The 20,168-nt window shown below is 40.9% G+C and overlaps 1 protein-coding gene across 3 annotated transcripts in view; it reads left to right on the top strand.

The window, feature by feature from the left end:
- LOC148878304 (uncharacterized) overlaps positions 1-20,168 on the top strand; it is a 77,712-nt gene that overhangs the window by 14,554 nt on the left and 42,990 nt on the right. For all 3 annotated transcript variants that reach the window (XM_088952654.1, XM_088952655.1, XM_088952656.1), the window contains exons 8-10: positions 12-172; positions 1,676-1,864; positions 1,968-2,057. In XM_088952654.1, coding sequence (XP_088808780.1) covers positions 12-172; positions 1,676-1,864; positions 1,968-2,057 — 440 coding nt within the window. The remainder of the gene's footprint in view (positions 1-11; positions 173-1,675; positions 1,865-1,967; positions 2,058-20,168) is intronic.

Below are 20,168 nucleotides of genomic sequence, written 5' to 3'. Positions count from 1 at the left end.
TCTTGTTACAGGATATCTTATTACTTGTATTAATGACATCAGTATTATATTGATGCGGATTATTTTGGGAAAAGAAACCATAAGCAGATATTCTTCAGGAAATAAAAAGTTGCTTATCAGCCTAATTGAACCTACTATTGAGTGGTCTGTGAAATGCATGTTTACGTATCAGGTCAGTGGAGGAGTTGGATATTAAAACTTTTCCTTTCCAGCTTTGATACTTTAATGCTGTATCTGTATTCCATTGCATGTTTGAAAACGTATGTTTTTCCCATATGTCATTCTTAATGTGGAAAAAGGAGAAAGTAGAAAGTAGATATCCCTCCTTTCAAATTGGATAATAATATATCTACATGTACCTATGTCAGAGGGAGGCAATTAGAAGACATCTTTTCCCTCCTTTTATTGGATATCTTTAATCCTCAAGGCTGCAATACCATCCTTTTTTTATTGTTAACTTGAGTTTTCTTTTTTTTTTTTTTTTTTTTTTTTTAATATGTGAAAAAATGATTTGCAATAGAGTGCAAATATGCTTCACGCCATTTATATGATAGGCCAGACCACCAGACCCAGCTACCTATCCCCTCATTAAATTTGTAATTCATGATTCATGTGAAATGGTTCCTCAACATTATCCTCCTTTTCCCCATTCTCTCCATGGAACTTCTTTTATATGTGTGAACAAAATACAATTGTTTTTTCTGCTTGGCATCTTAATATTCCTGCACTTCAAAAGCTAATGAATCTAACCAATATATATATATATATATATATATATATATATATATATATATATATATATATATATATATATATTGCATATGTCTGTGTAGGAGGGAGGGAGGGAATTAAAAGACATTATACTCTTCCTTTAGCAGATATCTTTAATCCTCAACACTGCAATACTATCCTTTTTTTTCCCCTTATTTTCCCTCCCTCACTGTAACTTCTTTTAGTAATGTGAATCAATTCATTGCTTTTTTCTGCTTGGCACCTCAAAATCCTGCAATTTAAAAGCTAATGAATATTATTACCATTTCTTCTGGACAAGAAGTTAAGGTCTCAGTTATCTGAACAATCTTAAATTAATTCGTGTTTCAGAAATCTAGTGTAGCTATAGTTGAGTTATCATGTCACTGTAGAAATGCCTTGTGCATCAGCTAATGTGTTCAGATCCTAGGCTGAAATATATAGTTTCACACTTTCACTCTTTGATGAATTGACAGTTGACATGAGTGCTTACAACTTAAAATTAGTGCTTCTAGAGGTATCAAAGTTAGATTCATGTGATGGGACAACCTGGCTTTGATAAACTAGTACCTTATCTATCAAACCAAAGGAAGAAGGTATTCATTAACAATGGTCTTTCCTAGTCAATGAAATTCCTTTACCTGGGATATGGAAAAAATGACTGCACATGCCTCTTTCTGATAGATATTTCAGTTTTATTTATAAAATATAGAATTTATTTTTTTCCTTCTTTCACTTTTTCTTTCTTTTTCTATTTTTAAGGGAAAGGGGAAGGATACACAACTTTTTTATCGAATTATCGTTCCCCCAAAATAGAGAAATCTTTGCATGATTCTTCTTGGTATTGTATAAATTAATTCTATTGATCCAAGTTACATATCACTGCAAACTGCTGATCATAATTATTTGTAATACTGTCAAAAAGTGGGAAATAGGTAACCTATTTGCAGAACTGGGTTTAGGGGGGAATCTATCAGAATCATCTCAGAATCCCCCCTGTATATCAATTGTTCTACATCATATTATCAAGGAACTTCCTGCTGAGATTGTCAGCTCTGATGCATTGGAGATTGTGCAGCTTATTGAGTCTAGCAAGGATTTTTCTTTTGATCAGGTATTCTTCACATGGCCCTTGTGTCAGATAAACTTCTCTATATAGACCACTGCTTATTGTGATTTCTTTTGACAATTGTACTGCCTTTTTTGACAATGTGCAGCATTTGAATTATACATTGCTTGGATTTAAGCTGTGTGAAAGGAGGCCTCAAATGGATTCTGTCGATGCTGTATTGGTAAAAGTTTTTCAGGTATCCAAATTTCTTCCTTGTTATTTAAATAAGCAATGTCCACGGTTTGTCTTTATTGTGATCTGTCCCTCTTAACAGATTCCAAGTCTTTCCTTGTTTCTTTCTTTTTTTTTTCCTTTTTCTGCATTACAGTTTTGTACTTCTTTCCACACGTGCTATGAATATTTTGATTTAATAGCATTTTAAGTTGTTTGTTTGTTTGTTTTGGGATTGTGAATTAGCGTCTTTTCTAGGTATTTGTTGTTTTTCTTTCCATTTTCTGAAAGACATGTTTATTTTAACTATTTTCTGCATGCATCCTAAACACAATTTCTATTTTGGTGTTTGTAAATATGCCACACTATTTTAATTGCTAATTATGAATGTAGCTAGAGTAGCAGAGTTTTTACTTTGGAAGAAAAAGGGGAAAATATCATCCACCGTAAAGGGAAGTCATATCCATCAAACAAGAATAACGCTTCCCTAGTCATTCCACTTCTAGGCAAAAGTTCAACTAATACATTTTCTGATTGTGGAATCTAAGAGATATATATATATATATATATTTTTTGAATTTGGATGTCATGAATAGAGACTCTTGAGTACTTGGATAACTTACCAAGGAACCTCTGGTGACTAGCAATCTAACCAAATGACACTGCTGGATTTTGCTTGTCCCTCTAGTCTATCAAATCCAAGTGGGGCCATAGTTGTCAAGGGGTTGCCTAGGTGATAATGCACTCATGGAGGGTCACCTTGCTTAATCACTAAGAGATTTTTTACACAGTGCTCTTGGATATGTTTATATTGTCTAGTGAAGTGGGGAGTTGTCTCTAGGAAGTGAGAACTCGGGGGCTTAGGCATTGGTAATATTAGATTAAGAAACTTAGCCTTGTTAGGGACATGGTTATGGAGGTTTCCCCTAGAGTAGGATAGCTTGTGGCATCAAGTGGTGGCGAGTATTCAAGGCTTGGCAGCAAATGGATGGGACACTGGTATTGACCCCATGGCTTCTCACTTCTCCCCTTGGAAATCAATCGTCAGAGTCCCACCTTCTATTCAACCTTTTATTAGGTATGATGCTTGCTCAGGTAACAAAATTTTGTTTTGGGAGGATACTTGGGTAGGGAACATCCTCTTAAGGATAGGTTCCTGGTTGTCTCTTTCTTTAAATAAATTTAAGGTTATTTCCTCTGTGTGAATAAGGGCTCTTGGGATTTGGGACTGAAGAGAGGGTCAAGGGACTCAAAAGTGGCATTTGCAGATGAATTGTTCTCTCTATTGATTACTGTTTTTTCTAGATCAGTCTTGCCCATATAATAGAGTTTGGTCAGCGTCCCCCTTAGGTGTCTTTTCTTGCTCTTCATTTTTCAATGCTTTACTTCGTTATGATATTGTGCCTAACCTGTTCCTTGCTAAACAAGTGTGGTGTACTCCTGTTCCACCAAAGGTTGGGGCTTTCTGTTGGGAAGTGGTTCTCTAAAAGGTTAATACTTTGGACGTACTTCAAAGAAAAAGGCCAGATTGGTGCCTTTCCCCACATGTCTGTTGTCTTTGCCTGAGTCTCCTCTCTCTTTGGTTGCAGGTGGACTCCTTCGTGTGTGGAACCTCTTTGACTCTAGTTTCTTCTAGTTACCAAAGAATAGAGGTAGGGTGATGTGGCAAACTACAAGAGCAGCTGTCATTTGGTTGGTGTGGGAGGAGATGAATAATAAGATCTTCCAAGGAAAAAGAAAAATCTAAGGAAGCACTCGTTGGGGGCATTACCATCAAGTTTATACATTGGCCAAAAGTTTTGGAACTGTTCAAAATGGCAAGAAAGTAGGAGAAGTTGACGAGGGACTTCCTATGGGAACCAGGGGAGGAGAAGAGATCATTTGGTGAAATGGGAGCTGGTTTGTAGACCAAAGGGCAAAGGGGGGCTTGGGATAGGAAACCTAGTCCAGAAAAATTCAATCCTCTTAGGAAAGTGGCTTTGGTGATTTCCCCTGGAACGTGAAAGTTTCTGGCACAAGGTGATTGTAAGTATACATGGGCGTTCGGACAATGGCTGGGATGTAAACGTAGCCCTTAATGCCTCTTCTTCATCACCTTGGAAAGCTATCTAAGAGGTGTTTCCTTCCTTCCTCAATCATATTCGATTTGATGTGGGAAACAGGAACAAGGTCCTATTTTGGGAAGACCTATGGCTGGGAGAACAACCACTAAAGACCCAATTCCCCATACTTTTTTACTTTGTCAATCTATAAATATGAACCCATTTCAAAATTTGTGACTCAATACCTTAGGGTTGAACTGGGATTTTGGGTTCAGAAGGGGTCTTAGGGACTCAGAATGTGAGTCTCTGACAACCCTTTTGGCCAAGTTAGATTCTGTTTTCCTAGACCAAAGTATAGAGGATACAAGGGTGTGGGCTCTTTCTACTGATGGCAGCTTCACGTGTGCTTCTTTTTTCAATAACCTAATTCAGCCCACCACCTTGGGTTTGAACCTCTCGGTTAAAGAAATCTGGAGTAAGCCAATTCCCCCAAAAAATTCAGGCCCTTTGGTGGGAGATTTTTCTTGGGAAGATAAATACCTGTGACTTGCTGCAGAAGGGAAGGCCAAGTAAATGCCTTTCCCCACATGTTTGTTGCCTCTGCAAAGCTAGTGGAGAGAATATTTCCCATTTGTTTATTCAATGTACCTTCGCACTTGGTGTTTGGGAGCACTTCTGTTCTCTTTTTGAATGCAGGGGGGACTCCTCCCCAAGATGTGGTGGGTCTCTTTGACCCAAATTTCCTGAGGCAGGCAAAGAAAAGAGGTAGGATTCTGTGGAAAGCATTGAGAGCAGCACTGGTTTGGACTATTTGGGAAGAAAGAAATGGGAGGATTTTCAATGAAAGGTGTAGATCAGAGTTGGAAGTCATAGAAGCCATAAAGATAAAAGTTGCACATTGGGTAAAAACTTTGGAAATATTCCATGGTTTCTCCTTCAATGATATTCTGAGATCATGGAAGGAAGTGGCAAGCTCGGGTCAAGAGAAAGAAAGGATTGTTATGGAGTGGAGGCCGCCAGCACCTAACTCTGTAAAATTAAATTTTGATGGAAGTATTTTAGGAAATGAAGTGCTGGTCTAGGGGGTGTATTCCGAGGTTCAGGAAGGTGAGGTACTAGTGCTCTACTCGGGTCCTGTAGAGCAAGGGGACTCACTGACAGCAGAATTAATGGCTCTGCTTCAAGGGCTGAAAATTGCAAAACAGCTTGGCTTCCAAAGGTTAGAAGTGGAAGGGAAGTCTGTGGTGGTGATTTCCTGGACAAATTTTCATTGCCAAACCCCTTGGATATACAGGCAAAGGATTAGAGAAATTGAAACGGTAACAAGGGAACTGAGTGTTACATTTAAATGGGTGAGAACTGCAAATGGCATGATAGATACATTAGCTAAACAAGGAGCAAAGAGGCAACACTTTTTGGGTTATATTGTAAGGATGAATTTGGGGGGTTGCATCTCTAGTTTTATCTATTTACATTATGGGTGTGGGTAAACTACCCGAAAATTTGTAAGCTCATCTTTCTCATTATGATTAATAAAAGTTACCTTTGCTGATAAAAAAAAAAGAAGAAGTTCAAAGACTTATTTTATACCGACTTCACTAGAGGATGGAGTGCCATAGCTGGATCCTCATCCTTTTCTCCTATGGTACAGGAAAGTTGGCCCCACTGTCTTGCTTTAGAGTGAAACTGAATTTTGATGGAATCTCTCTAGGTAACTCAGGCCCCTTAGGTATATGGGATGACTTTAGAGATGAGGAGGGCAGAGTGTTGGTGCTTTACTCAGGCCCTTTAGGGGTGGGAGACTCCTTAAGGGCAGAAGTTTTCACCTTACTCCAAGGTCTCAGACTGGTAAAGCAATGGAGAATGCAACAGTTAAAAGTGGGGGGAGATTCCAAACCGGTAATAGGCTGGATGCAAGCAAGAAGCTTGGGCATATGGCTTTTCAGACTATTTTGGAGCAGCTACAGTAGTCCGAACCAGTGAAGAAGGAAGAAGAAGATGAGGAAGAAGACAAGAGAAAGAGAGAACAGGAGGGTTTAGTCAAACTGATTAGTCACCCATTCAGTCGACCCCCTTGTGTTTATTAGGTTCTAATTACACTTACAAAGACTAAACTGCCCTCACTTAAGTGTGGGGCAGAGTACTCTAATAAAACAGCCACATAAGCAAAGTACTTAACTGACATAAGATTACTAAATTACCCTTATTCGGCTCACTCTAACACTCCCCCTCAAGCTGGAGAATATATGTCATATAATCCCAGCTTGTTACATAGATGATTCACTTTCCCTGAGTTTAGAGCTTTTGTAAACAAATCTGCCCATTGATCATTCGAGCCCACATGTTCTGTGTTTATCTCTCCAGCAAGGACCTTCTCCCTCACAAAGTGGCAATCGACCTCTATGTGCTTTGTTCTCTCATGAAATACAGGATTGGATGAGATATGGAGTGCAGCTTGGTTGTCACAATACAGTCTCATAGGTTTATCCATGTGAAACCCAATTTCTTGTAGAAGATTCCTCAACCACACTAACTCACAGGTAGTATGTGCCATGGCCCTATACTCAGCTTCAGCACTACTTCTGGCCACAACCGTCTGCTTTTTACTCTTCCACGTCACAAGATTTCCTCCAAGAAATGTGCAATAGCCCGTAGTAGATCTTCTATCATTCACTGAGCCTGCCCAGTCTGCATCTGTATACCCCACTACTTCAAGTTTTCCTCCTGGTTTATACAATAGTCCACGGCCTGGAGCTCCTTTCAGATACCTCACAATTCTAAGAATTGCATCCCAGTGAGGTATACGAGGGTCCTGCATGAATTGGCTCACCACACTGACTGCAAAGGATATGTCGGGTCTCGTGATAGTTAGATAGTTCAGCTTCCCCACTAGTCGTCTATACCTTCCAGGATCTTCAAATACTTCTCCTGTATCACTGCTCAACTTAACATTTGGTTCCATAGGGGTCTCAGCCGGTTTTGCACCTAACAGTCCTGTTTCTTCCAATAAATCAAGAACATATTTTCTTTGGCACAGATTTACACCTTGTTTTGACCTGGCAACCTCTATTCCCAAGAAATATTTCAATGTTCCAAGATCTTTTGTTTGGAAATGGTTTTGCAAAAATACCTTTAATTTGCCAATCCCCAATTTATCACTGCCAGTAATGACAATATCATCCACATAGACCACTAATAGAATCTTCCCAGCTTCTGAGTCATAGCTGAACACTGAGTGATCTACCTGGCACTGCTTCATTCCAAAACTCTTCACCACTTCACTGAACTTCCCAAACCAAGCACGCGCGATTGTTTCAACCCATAAATTGCCTTTTTCAATCTGCATACCTTACCATCCTCCCCCTGAGCAACAAACCCAGGTGGTTGCTCCATATATACCTCCTCCACAAGATCACCATGGAGAAAGGCATTCTTGATATCAAGCTGAAACAGAGGCCAATCATACATAGCTGCCAGGGAAATTAGTACACGAACAGAACCAATCTTAGCCACCGGAGAGAATGTCTCCATGTAGTCTACTCCATACAACTGGGAGTAACCTTTAGCAACAAGTCTGGCCTTTAGACGCTCTACACTACCATCTGGCAAGTATTTCACAGTATACACCCATTTACATCCCACAGCATGCTTACCAGGTGGGAGAGTAGTAAGTTCCCACGTTTGAGTATGTTGAAGAGCAGAAAGTTCCTCCTCCATTGCCTGCCGCCAATCAGGTGAACTGAGAGCTTCTTGGACATTGTTAGGTATGGAAATAGAGGATAAAAGGGAAACAAACTGGCGATGTGATGTAGAAAGGCGAGATAATGAAACGAAATTGGAAATGGGATGGAGGGTAGAACTGCGTTTACCTTTCCGTAAGGCAATGGGTAGATCAAGGTTTGAGGGTTCAACAATAGGAGCCATGAGAGGATCCGTAGATGAGGTAGAAGCTGGAGGAGGGGCCGGTGCCGTTCGACGTGTATACACTTGCTGGATTGGTGGACGTTCGGTGGTGATCTGCATGGGATGAGGTGATGAGTCTACTCCAACAACAACATCTGGAACTGGATCACTGACAGGGAGAGGAAGAGTAAGTGTGGGTGGAGACGAGGGTGCTTCAGGACTTGAGAAGAAGGGGACTGACTCAAAAAAGGTGACATCAGGACAGACATAGCACTTCCGGGTAATGGGATTATAACACTTGTACCCTTTCTGAGTCCGTGAGTAGCCAAGGAAGACACATTTAATTGAGCGTGCATCTAGCTTGTCTATTCCAGGGCTCAGATTGTGGACAAAGCACACACAACCAAAGACACGAGGAATTAATGGGAATGGAGATAAAGTGGGAAACAAGATAGAGAAGGGGGACCGACCATGAAGAATGAAGGAGGGCATCCGATTAATGAGAAAACATGCAGTGAGTACAACATCACTCCAAAAACGTTTAGGAACATTCATGTGGTGAAGAATAGACCGAGCAGTTTCAAGAAGCTGACGGTTCTTCCGTTCAGCTACCCCATTTTGTTGAGGGGTGTATGCACATGATGTCTGATGAATAATGCCATGCTGTTCTAAATACTGTTGAAATGAAGTAAGAAAGTATTCACGACCATTATCTAAACGGAGAATTTTGATTGGAACACCAAATTGTGTGCGTATTTCAGCATGGAATTTTTGAAAAATAGAAAACAATTCACTTCTTTCTTTCATTAAGTAAATCCATGTCATTCTTGAACAATCATCAATAAAGGAGACAAAATACTTGTACCCATTATAAGACTCTATTTTGATTGGACCCCAAACATCTGAGTGAACCAAAGAAAAATGACTCAACATACGACTCTCAACTCTTGGACTGAAGGACACACGACGATGTTTCCCAAACTGACATGACTCACATTGCAAAACTGACAAATGACTCAATGACGGGACCAAAATCTTGAGAGCCTTGATAGATGGATGTCTCAGTCGGCAATGCCATTGTAGAGGAGTAAGCGAAGTCTGAAGAGCAATTGAAGATCCACCACCGTCAAGATAGTACAGTCCACCAGCTTCATGCCCCCCACCAATCTTCTTCCCCGTCTTGAGATCCTGAAAAGCACAGGTGGAAGGAAAGAAGGTAACGGAACAGTTAAGAGCTTTGGTTATTTTACTAACAGACATAAGATTGAATGGAAACTTAGGGACATATAAAACAGATGATAAGGGCACAGGAGCCATGTCAATATTACCAACACCACATATGGGAGATGAGGACCCATTGGCAAGTGTAACAGTTTGTGATGTGGAGGTTTCAGAGAGAGAAGAGAATACACCTGGAGTCCCGGTCATATGATCTGAGGCTCCAGAGTCAATAATCCAGGGAGAGGTTTTAGATGACATGCAAGCAATACCTAATTGGGCAAGTGTGGCAGTGGTATGCTGTGAAGTAGTTTGAAGGAACCGTTCATACTCATCACGCGGTACGCTCACCATTTCCCTCCCAGAGGTAGATGTAGATGTGGGATGAGTTCGGTCTGCCGGTTTACTGTCACTGATATCAACCTCACCCGCTACAGCATGATTAGCCCATTTAGAGGGAGGGCCATGTAGATCATAACAGAAATTCACTGTGTGTCCCTCTCTACCACAATGAGTGCATTTCCTTGTAGAGTAATTCTTCCCTCTTCCACGACCTCCCCCTGAGTCACGACCACCCCGACTAATCATGGAACTGCCACGGCCTCCTCGGGGAGCATGACCTCCCCCTCTTGTACTATATCCAACCCCTCGAGCTTGAAAGAATGGTAGGATCCATCTAATAGACGCCATAAAGGTTGCGGAATGGGTGGGCGAATTTCAAAAATTTTCTACCTTCTCCCAACTGGGAATCATATTCCCTAAGTTTAGAATACAATATTCAAGGATCCTACTTGAACCATAATCAAACCAGATCTGTACCAAAAGATAAATGGGAGGAATATACCTGATCCGGAGAAGCAGTATCTCCCAAAGTTGGTGTTCACGCCCAAAGAATGCTCCAAGATCCGTTCCTGCTGAAGATGACACAGCTGTGGATGGAACAGAACCAGCAGGGTGCGTCCTACACACTGGATCCTTCACAAGAATCCTTTGGAAACACTAAACACTGAATCCTTTTCAGTCTTTCTTGCAAGACTGATGTCAAGATCAGATTTCTTGACTTTCTTTTCTGCAAAGATCTAATCTTGCAATGGCAGATGGCGGCGGCAGGAGGAGATCTCCAAAACAAAAAAAAAGGCTAAACTGCTTTTTCTCTTTTTCTGGAGAGTATGAATTTGATCTGATCTCAATTCGCAGGAGATATCCTATACCTCTTCAAAGTGGTTCGTGGTTCGAAATCTCCTCCTTTCTTCTTGATTAAGAAACCTCCTTTTTAGGAGTTATCCCAATCCAAATCAGTATTTGGATAGGGGATAATCTTAATCCTTTCTGCAGATAGAGTTAGCTTACTCCTGATCTTATCAGGAGGTTACCAGATTCAAATCTAATTTGAATTTGGTCTCTAAGAGTGGATAAGGCTAAAGGCCCAATCCTTTTACTAACTTTAATCTCAAGCATTAAGTGTTCAGTGTCTAATTACTTTCCAATCTGTTGCCCAGTTGGGCTTCTTTGTATGGCGTGGGACCCAAGCATTGATCTACACACCAGCCACATGGGTTCGGCCCAGCCTCTAAAACAAGGCCCAGCCGAATTCACTGAAAAACTCAATGAACCCCTTGAGTCCATCATATGGACCCTATGGGCCCAACACTTACATTAAGTGGTCCCTGGGCCAAGCCATCTTATAAAAACCCAGGGACTGTGGGCAGGTGCAAGATTAGCCCATCAGGTATTATCCTCAATGGTCTTACACTTAACCTCTCAGCCCTTAATGATCAAGCACTGCCCGACAAGAGAGGACCTCTCCCTCGGTTGCAAGGAACAGTGCCGCACTCTCCTCTCACATGGATCCCGGGAATTAAAACCATTTGCAAACAATTTGAAACCGTACATATATATATAAATATATTAATTTTGCAAAACAAAATTCCAACGATTGAAATCAACTACCGGCAGTTTGGTTTCCATCAGAGAGAGTGCAGTCCCGATCATTACCCTTTGCCCGACAAAGTGGCTGATTTTGTCACTATGATCACCCACTCAGATGAATTCTCAAACTGCCCCAACATACCCAGGTTTTGATCCCCGCTAAGGATCTCACTGATTGGCATATCAAAGGCAGCCTGATCTAACACCTAGTGAAATGTCATAATCGAGTCTAGGGGTCAGGTGTAACTTTCCAGTTTTGCCCATCTATCTCCAAGGTCCAGGGCAATACTAGAAATCTGGTCCGGTTCAAGGATTCAAGTAATCCCATACTGCATGTGCATCGGGTCTTACCCTGATGGCTGAGACAGGCCATCCCAACACTTGGTGGCACACCAGTATCAGCCTTGGCAGGATAAATCTCCCTAGACTTATCCAACGGCTGTGAACATTTAAAACTAACATGAGTCTCTATAAATGTCCAGTTTTAGGGTTTTACATAGAATTAAACCAAACAACATGAATCAAACATGCACTTTATTTATTTCCACTAAATAACAAAAGTACATCAAATCAGATTGAAGCTAAGGGCATACAAAACTGTCTAACAGAGCTGTCACAAGTGCTGATCTATCAGACTGTGTGGAGTTCTCTGTCTCTCCCAAAGAGATTCTACGAAGCCTTGAGAATACTTCCTCAAGTGTAGGAAGAGTAGAGCCCCCCAATATTTGGGCTCTAACTGGTTCATATTCCGACTTCAGCCCCACTAAAAATCTTGTAACATCTAGTTGCTCCCTTTGCTGTTGCTGAACTTTAATATCTGGAGTAAGGGGGTGATAGACATTGAGTTCATTCCTTATATTCTTCATGTTGGCATAGTACTCTTCTAGTGTTTTGGTTCTTTGTTGTAAATCAAAATACTCCTGATAAAGCTGATACACTCTTGTTGTGTTATCTTGTCCAGAATATAGCTTCTTAGCATGCTCCCATATATCCTTAGCCGTATCAAGAAACATGAAGTTGGCACTAATTTTAGGTTCCATACTATTCCACAGCCAAGTCATGATTTGAGCATCTTCTTGCTCCCAATCATCAAACCCTGGAGAGTCCTCCGATGGCTTTTCATCTCTTACATGCTTTACTTTCTTCTTTGCCTTGAGAAACACTTCCACTGATTTGGCCCATGGAACATAGTTCTCCCCATTCAGCTTAATTGAGGTCATTTGTACCCTTAGGTAGTCGGAGGAAATTACCACATTAGGTTTCTGATCATTGTAGCCATCTCCTATTGCTGCCATTGTACTCTTTCACAGTTGCCTCTAACCTTACTTCTCAGCTACAAGCTGATTGATGTTGTTCACAGTTTGATACTTCAGCACCTATTGCAGCCCCTAAACACAACAGTGGGAGCACACACTTGTTCTTCTTTACACTACTGTTGACTTCACACACCTACGACCCACATAAGCATCACAAGCACCACAACACAACAGTAGGCCCTCTTACAACCACTCAATAAAAAAAATTGCGCATCACAAGCACCACAACACAGTCAAACTGCTACACCCAGTTCAGATTTGTTTAACACACTTAAGAGGGCATTACACGACCACAAGGAGCTTGGCAAGGTCACTGCATTCCACCTTACACCACTCGGCCACCTACAGCAGCCCTAACACCACTCAACAACTCACAGCAGCCCTACACCATTCGGCTACTGCACACACAACCCTTTTTAGGGCAACAATGAACCTAGTTCTCTAGGTTCTAATCAGTACTAACTGATTCTTGAAGGGTTCCTACCCAGAAATACCAGCAACACAAGAGGACTAAATAACCAACCTTCCTTTGAGAGTATCAGCCAACCATTCACTGCTGAAATCACCTTCCTTGATGAAGAAAACTGTGCGCAGCAGAGAGCAACGAACTGTGATGTCTCAGACCTAGGGCGAACCAGCTCTCTCCATTAACCAACTAGAAACGAAGAGGAGGGTGTCACGAACACAGCTGAGATGCTTTGCAAGCGGAAGCAGGTCAGAAACCTGGCTCTGATACCATATTTTGGAGCAGCTACAGTAGTCCGAACCAGTGAAGAAGGAAGAAGAAGATGAGGAAGAAGACAAGAGAGAGAGAACAGGAGGGTTTAGTCGAACTGATTAGTCACCCATTCAGTCGACCCCCTTGTGTTTATTAGGTTCTAATTACACTTACAAAGACTAAACTCCCCTCACTTAAGTGTGGGGCAGAGTACTCTAATAAAACAGCCACATAAGCAAAGTACTTAACTGACATAAGATTACTAAATTACCCTTATTCGGCTCACTCTAACACAGACAATAGCTTAGAGAAATCTTGAGCTTAGGAAGAGACTGGGGTGCAGTTTAAATGGGCAAGAAGATCAGTAAATGGAATGTTTGATGCTTTAGCTAGGCAAGGAGTTAATAGGCAGGAGTTGTTTTGGACTTGTTTGTAAGTCTGATATTGTCAAAGGGCTTTTCGTCCGGCCTTTGGATGGTGATAGTTGTATCCTCTAACTATTATTATTGATGAAAGTTACTGTTTCCCATAAAAAGGCTTGAAAACATGAATTGATAAGCATGGAAGAATTCAAAATTTTATCCAATCAACACGTTGACTATTTCTATCATCATCATCACCGTCATCTTCTTTCATCCTTTCTTTTCTTCTTTTCCTAGGACAAAAATAGAGGCTCAGCCCCTCTATTTTCTGAAATTTCTTTTGTTTCGTTTATTTATTTTCATGAATATGTTGATTTTCTATGCTTCAAATGAAGCTTTTACATTTTCTATGAAGATTATAGACAATTATGTGAAAGATGCTTTCTATTTTCCATGGAACTTAAGGAATTACCATAGGATTCTTGACTTCTATTCATAAAAACCCATCGCCTAGGTGATTAGGCAACAGTTAGTAGTCTTTTTTGAGAACAGGTAAAGTAAAATAACATTAAAAAAGAGATGGTTAATAGTAAAAGATGGATTTTATTAAAACGAAGTCATCACCTAGCCTCGCCTCAAACCTTGAAAATTATGCCTCTAGAGTCCATTCCCTCACTTTGACAGTCAAGAAATACAAAGATAGCTTAACATGTGGAGCAATGAGTTTTCATGGTTACACCACTTTCTTTTGACCCTTCAAATAAAACACGACATGTTATCAACCAAGTGAAAAACCAAATCACCCAATGAGTGCTTGCTTGGGTGATTTGGTTTCAATGTGTTCACATGGCCACAACACTAACTTGCGACCTTTTAATAAAACATAGACATGGTATTGATCAAATGAAAATCCAAATTAACTAGTGAGTGCATTCTGTTGTTGCTACCCCAATGAAACATAAGCATGCTACCAATCAAATGAAAAACTAAATCACTAAATGAGTGCATGTCTGGGTAATTTGGTTTTGATGGGTTGACATGGTCGCAACATTTTTTGCAACCCTACAATAATACTCAGAAATGCTAACACTCAAATGAAAAATCAAATCACCTACTGAGTGCATGCCTTTTTCCTACCCCAAATGATATAAAAACAATCTGGTAACATGTGAAAAAATAGAGACTACCTATAAGGTCTATGTTCTACTACCTTTTTATGACTATCATGAATTGCTAAGGTAACCTAACATGTGTTGTGATGTGTTCACGTGGTCACAATACTTTCTTGTGACTCTTCAATAAAATAGTAACTTGCTATCAATTTAGAAATATAGGCTGTGCTTCGAAACGATGTAAATGGAGTGTAAATCCCGGTTCAGGGTAAATTTACACTATGGTTCATTTTTTCTTGTGTTTGGTAAAAATGCATTTATGCATTGACAAATGACATAAAACACATTTTCCAATGCATGTTTACATCGATAATGGGATGTAAAAGTACATCAACAAAAAGAAGTAAATTTACATTCAAGTGGGTTTTTGATAAAAAAGGCATATGCTTTATTGGAATTTGTGTTTGCATCCATTGCAGCTAAAAGCATGTTTGGTAAGAAGTAAATTTGTCAATGCAAAACTAACCCAACTTTGTATTTTCATGAACCATTTTACTAGGGTTGTCAATGGTACCCAAAAATCCGAGACCCGATCCAACATCTAATCCGATTATCTTGGATTCGGATGATGTATATATGTAATTGGATCAGATTTGGATGTTACAATCTACATCCGATTAATAATCGGATCGAATTTGGATTTGACCCTGTTGGTTCGGCTATCTTAGTTTGTATGTTTACTTTTTGTTGGGTCTTAAGTCATTAGTTAGTGGGCCTTGTTACTGGGCCTAATCTTACTTAATGTTTATTTCGACTAGGTGTCCCATCACTAATCAGGGGCAGTCTTGTCCATTCATGTAACATTATGTAATGCCTTTATATATAATAGATTAGGGCTGGCCGAAGTGATCATTGCCGCCCATTTTATTTCTGTTCCTCTTCTTCTTCCTCTTCTACTCTCATTCGACAACCCTATTTCAGCAATCATGGTATCAGAGCACTGATCTTACGACTGGTTACAGCAGCCACATCTTCTTCGACTCGCAGGTAACTCTCCCATTCTTCTTGTTGGTTGCTGCAAAGAAACCCTAGGGTTGGTCGTAGAACACAACTAGACCTACATCTAGGGTTTCCCTTGGTTGTAGGGCCCAAGGGGAGTTAGACCCAGAGGCTGATGCCCTAATAGACACAGTACAACAGACTGTAGCCATTCGACTAAGATAGATCTGTGTAGAACAGATCTAGGCGGAAGGACTGATTTCAGCAGTCCTAGAACTGTTCGTGGGTGAAGTTATAACCTGCGGCAGCAGTGTTTAGCACACAGTAGAAGCCAACACAACAAGTTGCAGTGTAGTACTCGGTGACAACAGTAATTTGGGCACAATGTGCAGTGTTTCAGCTCTGTGTCTGGTTCTCAGGACTGAGTTTACAGTGCAGCAAGTTCCGTAAGTGTGAAACAGTTCTCTATACATTGCAGTTATAGTCTTGATACTTACAAGTAAGTGAAGATGTCTTCGATATCCGGGGAAGTGTCTTCTAGAGATGTTAGGGCTTGTGGGAGGTCTCCTAATCTGGAGAATCCAAATATGCATAGCCTACAAATCACAAGTGTGTTGTTGGATGAGTACAACTTCAGGGAATGTCTGTCTCAACCATGCTTTTCATCACATCCCATGAACTCACTGGTTACTTAGACGGGCAGAAGAAGGAACCAGAAGTGGGAAGTGCTGAATATGGAACTTGGCGCAAAGTGAATGCTACAGTTATGTCCGGGCTACTTGCCTCAATGACTCCAAGAGTAGCCAAGACTGTTCAATATTTTTCCACGACTGCCAAGATATGGGAAAATGTTTCTAAAACCTTTGGGCGGAAAAAGAATAATGCCAGAGTTTACAGATTGAATCAAGATATTGCTGCCTTGAGGCAAGGAGATATGAGTGTTGCAACATATTTTGCTACACTAGAAGGACTATGGGAATAGTTAGATCACCACCTTATCATTGACTTGGAGAGTGCTGGAGACAAAGAGAAGCATGACAAACAAACTGAAGAGGGTAGAGCATTTAAGTTTCTTGCTGGCCTAGATCCTATATATGAGAGCATAAGATCCCAAATTCTGGGAAGGGATGAAATGCCAGACTTACATCATGTCTACTACCTTGTGAGGAATGAAGAGGTGAGAAGAAAAGAGATGCAAGTTGATACTCAAACAAAACTAGCTGAACAGCCTGTGGAGCATTCGGCCCTAATCTCTACAAATCAAAGGGGAAACAGGTACTCTGACAAGAGACATCTGAAGTGCACCCACTGTGGAGGGGAAAGGCATGTGAAAGAGACCTACTGGGTTCTCCATCCGCATCTGAAGCCAGCTGCATTGAGGAAAGATAAGAAGCATCAAAAGGGTCAATCTGCAAGTGTGAATTTGGCTATGGGTCAAAGTGATGATGGTTCAAAACACACATCTACAGTTACTTCCTCTTCAATGGGACAGACTTCTAATTCCCCTCGAACCGAGTCCTTAGGTTTTACTGCCGATGAGGTAGAGGTACTTAGCCGGGCCCTAGCCCGTCTAAGGACCAATTCTCTTCCATCCTCCTCCCTTGCCAGATCAGGTATTGTCTCTGCCTTTAGTGCAACTAGTTCTATTGATCCTGCCTTTTGGATTATTGATTCTGGTGCAACTGACCACATGATACACATGTCTTCTCTATTTTCTTCCTATCATTTAATGTCTGGCCATGATAAAATGAGGGCTGCTGATGGTTCTCTCTCTACCATCTCTGGGAAGGGAATGGTTGACCTAAGCAAGGACCTCTCACTAAAATTTGTCTTGCATGTTTCCAATCTTTCTTCAAATCTCTTATCTGTTTCCAAGCTTTACCAAAAATTTGAATTGTAGCATAACCTTTTTTCCTACTCACTGTCTTTCAGGACAGTTTGACGAAGAGAACGATTGGGAGCGGTCATGAGTGTGGAGGTCTCTACTACCTTAATGCAAACATCAGTTCGGCCTTGCAAACATCTGCTATGTGTAGACAGTCCAATATGGAGTCAATAGCTAGGTTACATCTATTGCATGCTAGGCTAGGTCATTTACCTTTTTCATCATTGGAAGTGTTGTTTCCAGAACTATTCACAAGTGTTTCAAGTCAAGAGTTAGTTTGTGAAGTCTGTCAACTATCAAAGCAGTGTAGAACTGTTTATTCAACTTCAAGTAATGAAATTCGAGCTTCTTTTGACTTAGTCCACTCTGATGTTTGGGGTCCTTCTCCCATTATTTCTGTTGATGGCTTTCGATATTTTATCAGCTTTATTGATCACTATTCTCGATGCACATGGATATACTTATTAAAAGCACGAGAGGAAGTGCCGCGGGTAACCATGACATTTTGCAAAATGATTGAAACACAATTTGGTACGAAGGTCAAACAATTCAGGTCAGATAATGCTGCAAAATATTTTGAAAGGTCCTTGAATCTGTTTATGGAGGATGCTGGAATGATTCATCAGTTATCTTGTGCTAGTACCCCCAACAGAATGGGGTTGTTGAGCGCAAGAACAGGCACCTATCGGAGACTGCTCGAGCCTTACTATTTCAGCACAAAGTTCCTAAAAGCTATTGGTCTCAAGCAATCCTTACTGCATCATATCTGATAAATCGAATGCCATCCAAGGTATTGGGGATGAAAACTCCTTTCTCTGTTCTTTGCCCCCATCTTCCTGACTTCTCTCTTCCACCGAGAGTCTTTGGTTGTGTATGCTTTATACATGTCAAGGATTCGAAGAAGACCAAATTGGATCCTAGGGCTACAAAGGGAATCTTTTTGGGGTACTCCCCTACTCAAAAGGGATACAAGTGTTATGATCCAGTCAAGAAGAAAAAATATGTCACAAAGGATGTGGTATTCTTTGAGTCTCAATCCTATTTTCAATCTTCCCAGAATCCTCTTCAGGGGGAGACTAGTGAGATGGAAGAGAATTCTTCTGTTTCCCCATTCTTTGTACCTTTCTCGACCTCAGGTCTTCCATCTTCTCCTCCTGATCCACCTAGTTGTGGTATCCCGGGTGAATCTAGTGAGGCTTCCATTATACCAGCTACTACTAGTGATGTTGCAAATATTACTGAAGACTCGGGCAAGGTGCAAAGAGATATCAGAATCACCTACAACAGAAGGAAGAAGGGTCCTCTAACTCATGACAGCGACCAATTGGACTCGGATCAACCTGTCTCAGAAACTCAAGATAATCCTATTAGTTCCTCTCACTTAGATCTTCCTATTGCCCTTCGTAAGTCTACTCGTTCTTGTACTATCAAATACCCCATTGCTGATTTTGTGTCTTACAGTTGTCTCCTCGTTATTGTTCTTTTGTGTCTGCTCTATCTTCTGTGCATGTTCCTACCAGGTATACTGAGGCAGTATCTGCCCCAAAATGGAAAGAAGCTTTGGATGAAGAAATGAAAGCAAGGACTTGAGAATTAGTGGATCTACTAGACGGGAAAAGCACTGTTGGATGCAAGTGGGTGTTCACTGTGAAGCACAGGGAGGATGGGTCCATTGAGAGGTACAAGGCTAGACTGGTAGCAAAAGGGTTTACTCAAAAAGACGGGATTGACTACAATGAAACTTTTGCTCCGGTGGAAAAACTGAACACAATCCGAGTTCTATTATCTTTAGCTGCAAATTTCTCATGGGAGCTACATCAATTGGACGTGAAGAATTTTTTCTTGAATGGCGACCTGCATGAAGAGTTGTTCATGGATCCTCCACCAGGTTATGTCTTTGGCAAGAAGGTATGTAGACTGAGAAAGGCCCTTTACGGCCTTAAGCAGTCCCCTCGAGCTTGGTTTGAGAAGCTATGTGGAGTCATGAAGAAAGGGGGTTACACTCAAAGTGGAGCAGATCATACCCTATTCATAAGGAAGAGAAATGGCAAACTTACGACACACTTTCTATGTGGATGACATGGTAATTACATGGAATGATCAGGAAGAGATTAAAAGACTAAAAGAGTTTTTGGTTGTTGAATTTGAGATCAAAGATCTTGGCCAACTGAGATACTTTCTTGGGATTGAAGTTGCAAGATCCAAAGAGGGCATCTATATATGTCAGCGGAAATACATCCTTGATCTTCTTCAAGAGACAGGCATGATGGGGTGTAGGCCAGCCGATACTCCAATAGAACAGAATCATGGTCTACAGGTGTGAGTAGGAGAGGACTACCCTGATAAGGAAAGATTCCAAAAGCTGGTGGGGAAGTTGATTTACCTGTCCCTTACTCGTCCTGACATTGCTTATGCTTTACATGTTGTAAGTCAGTTCATGCACACTCCTAAGATCCCTCACATGAAAGCTATGGAAAGGATCCTCAGATATTTGAAGTCTTGCCCAGGGAAAGGGATTCAGTTCGGGAAAAACAGTAAAATTGAAGTTGAAGGATATATTGATGCAGATTGGGCTGGCTCTGTTGGGGACAAGAAGTCTACCTCTGGGTACTGTGCCTTTGTTGGAGGAAATTTAGTTACATGGATGAGTAA

The sequence above is a fragment of the Nelumbo lutea genome, chromosome 1, assembly GCF_056320005.1.
Source record: "Nelumbo lutea isolate HS-2025 chromosome 1, American lotus-T2T, whole genome shotgun sequence".
Taxonomy (NCBI): Eukaryota; Viridiplantae; Streptophyta; class Magnoliopsida; order Proteales; family Nelumbonaceae; genus Nelumbo; species Nelumbo lutea.
Note: the sequence above shows the minus strand (reverse complement) of the source record. Positions and strands in the feature narration are given on the sequence as shown.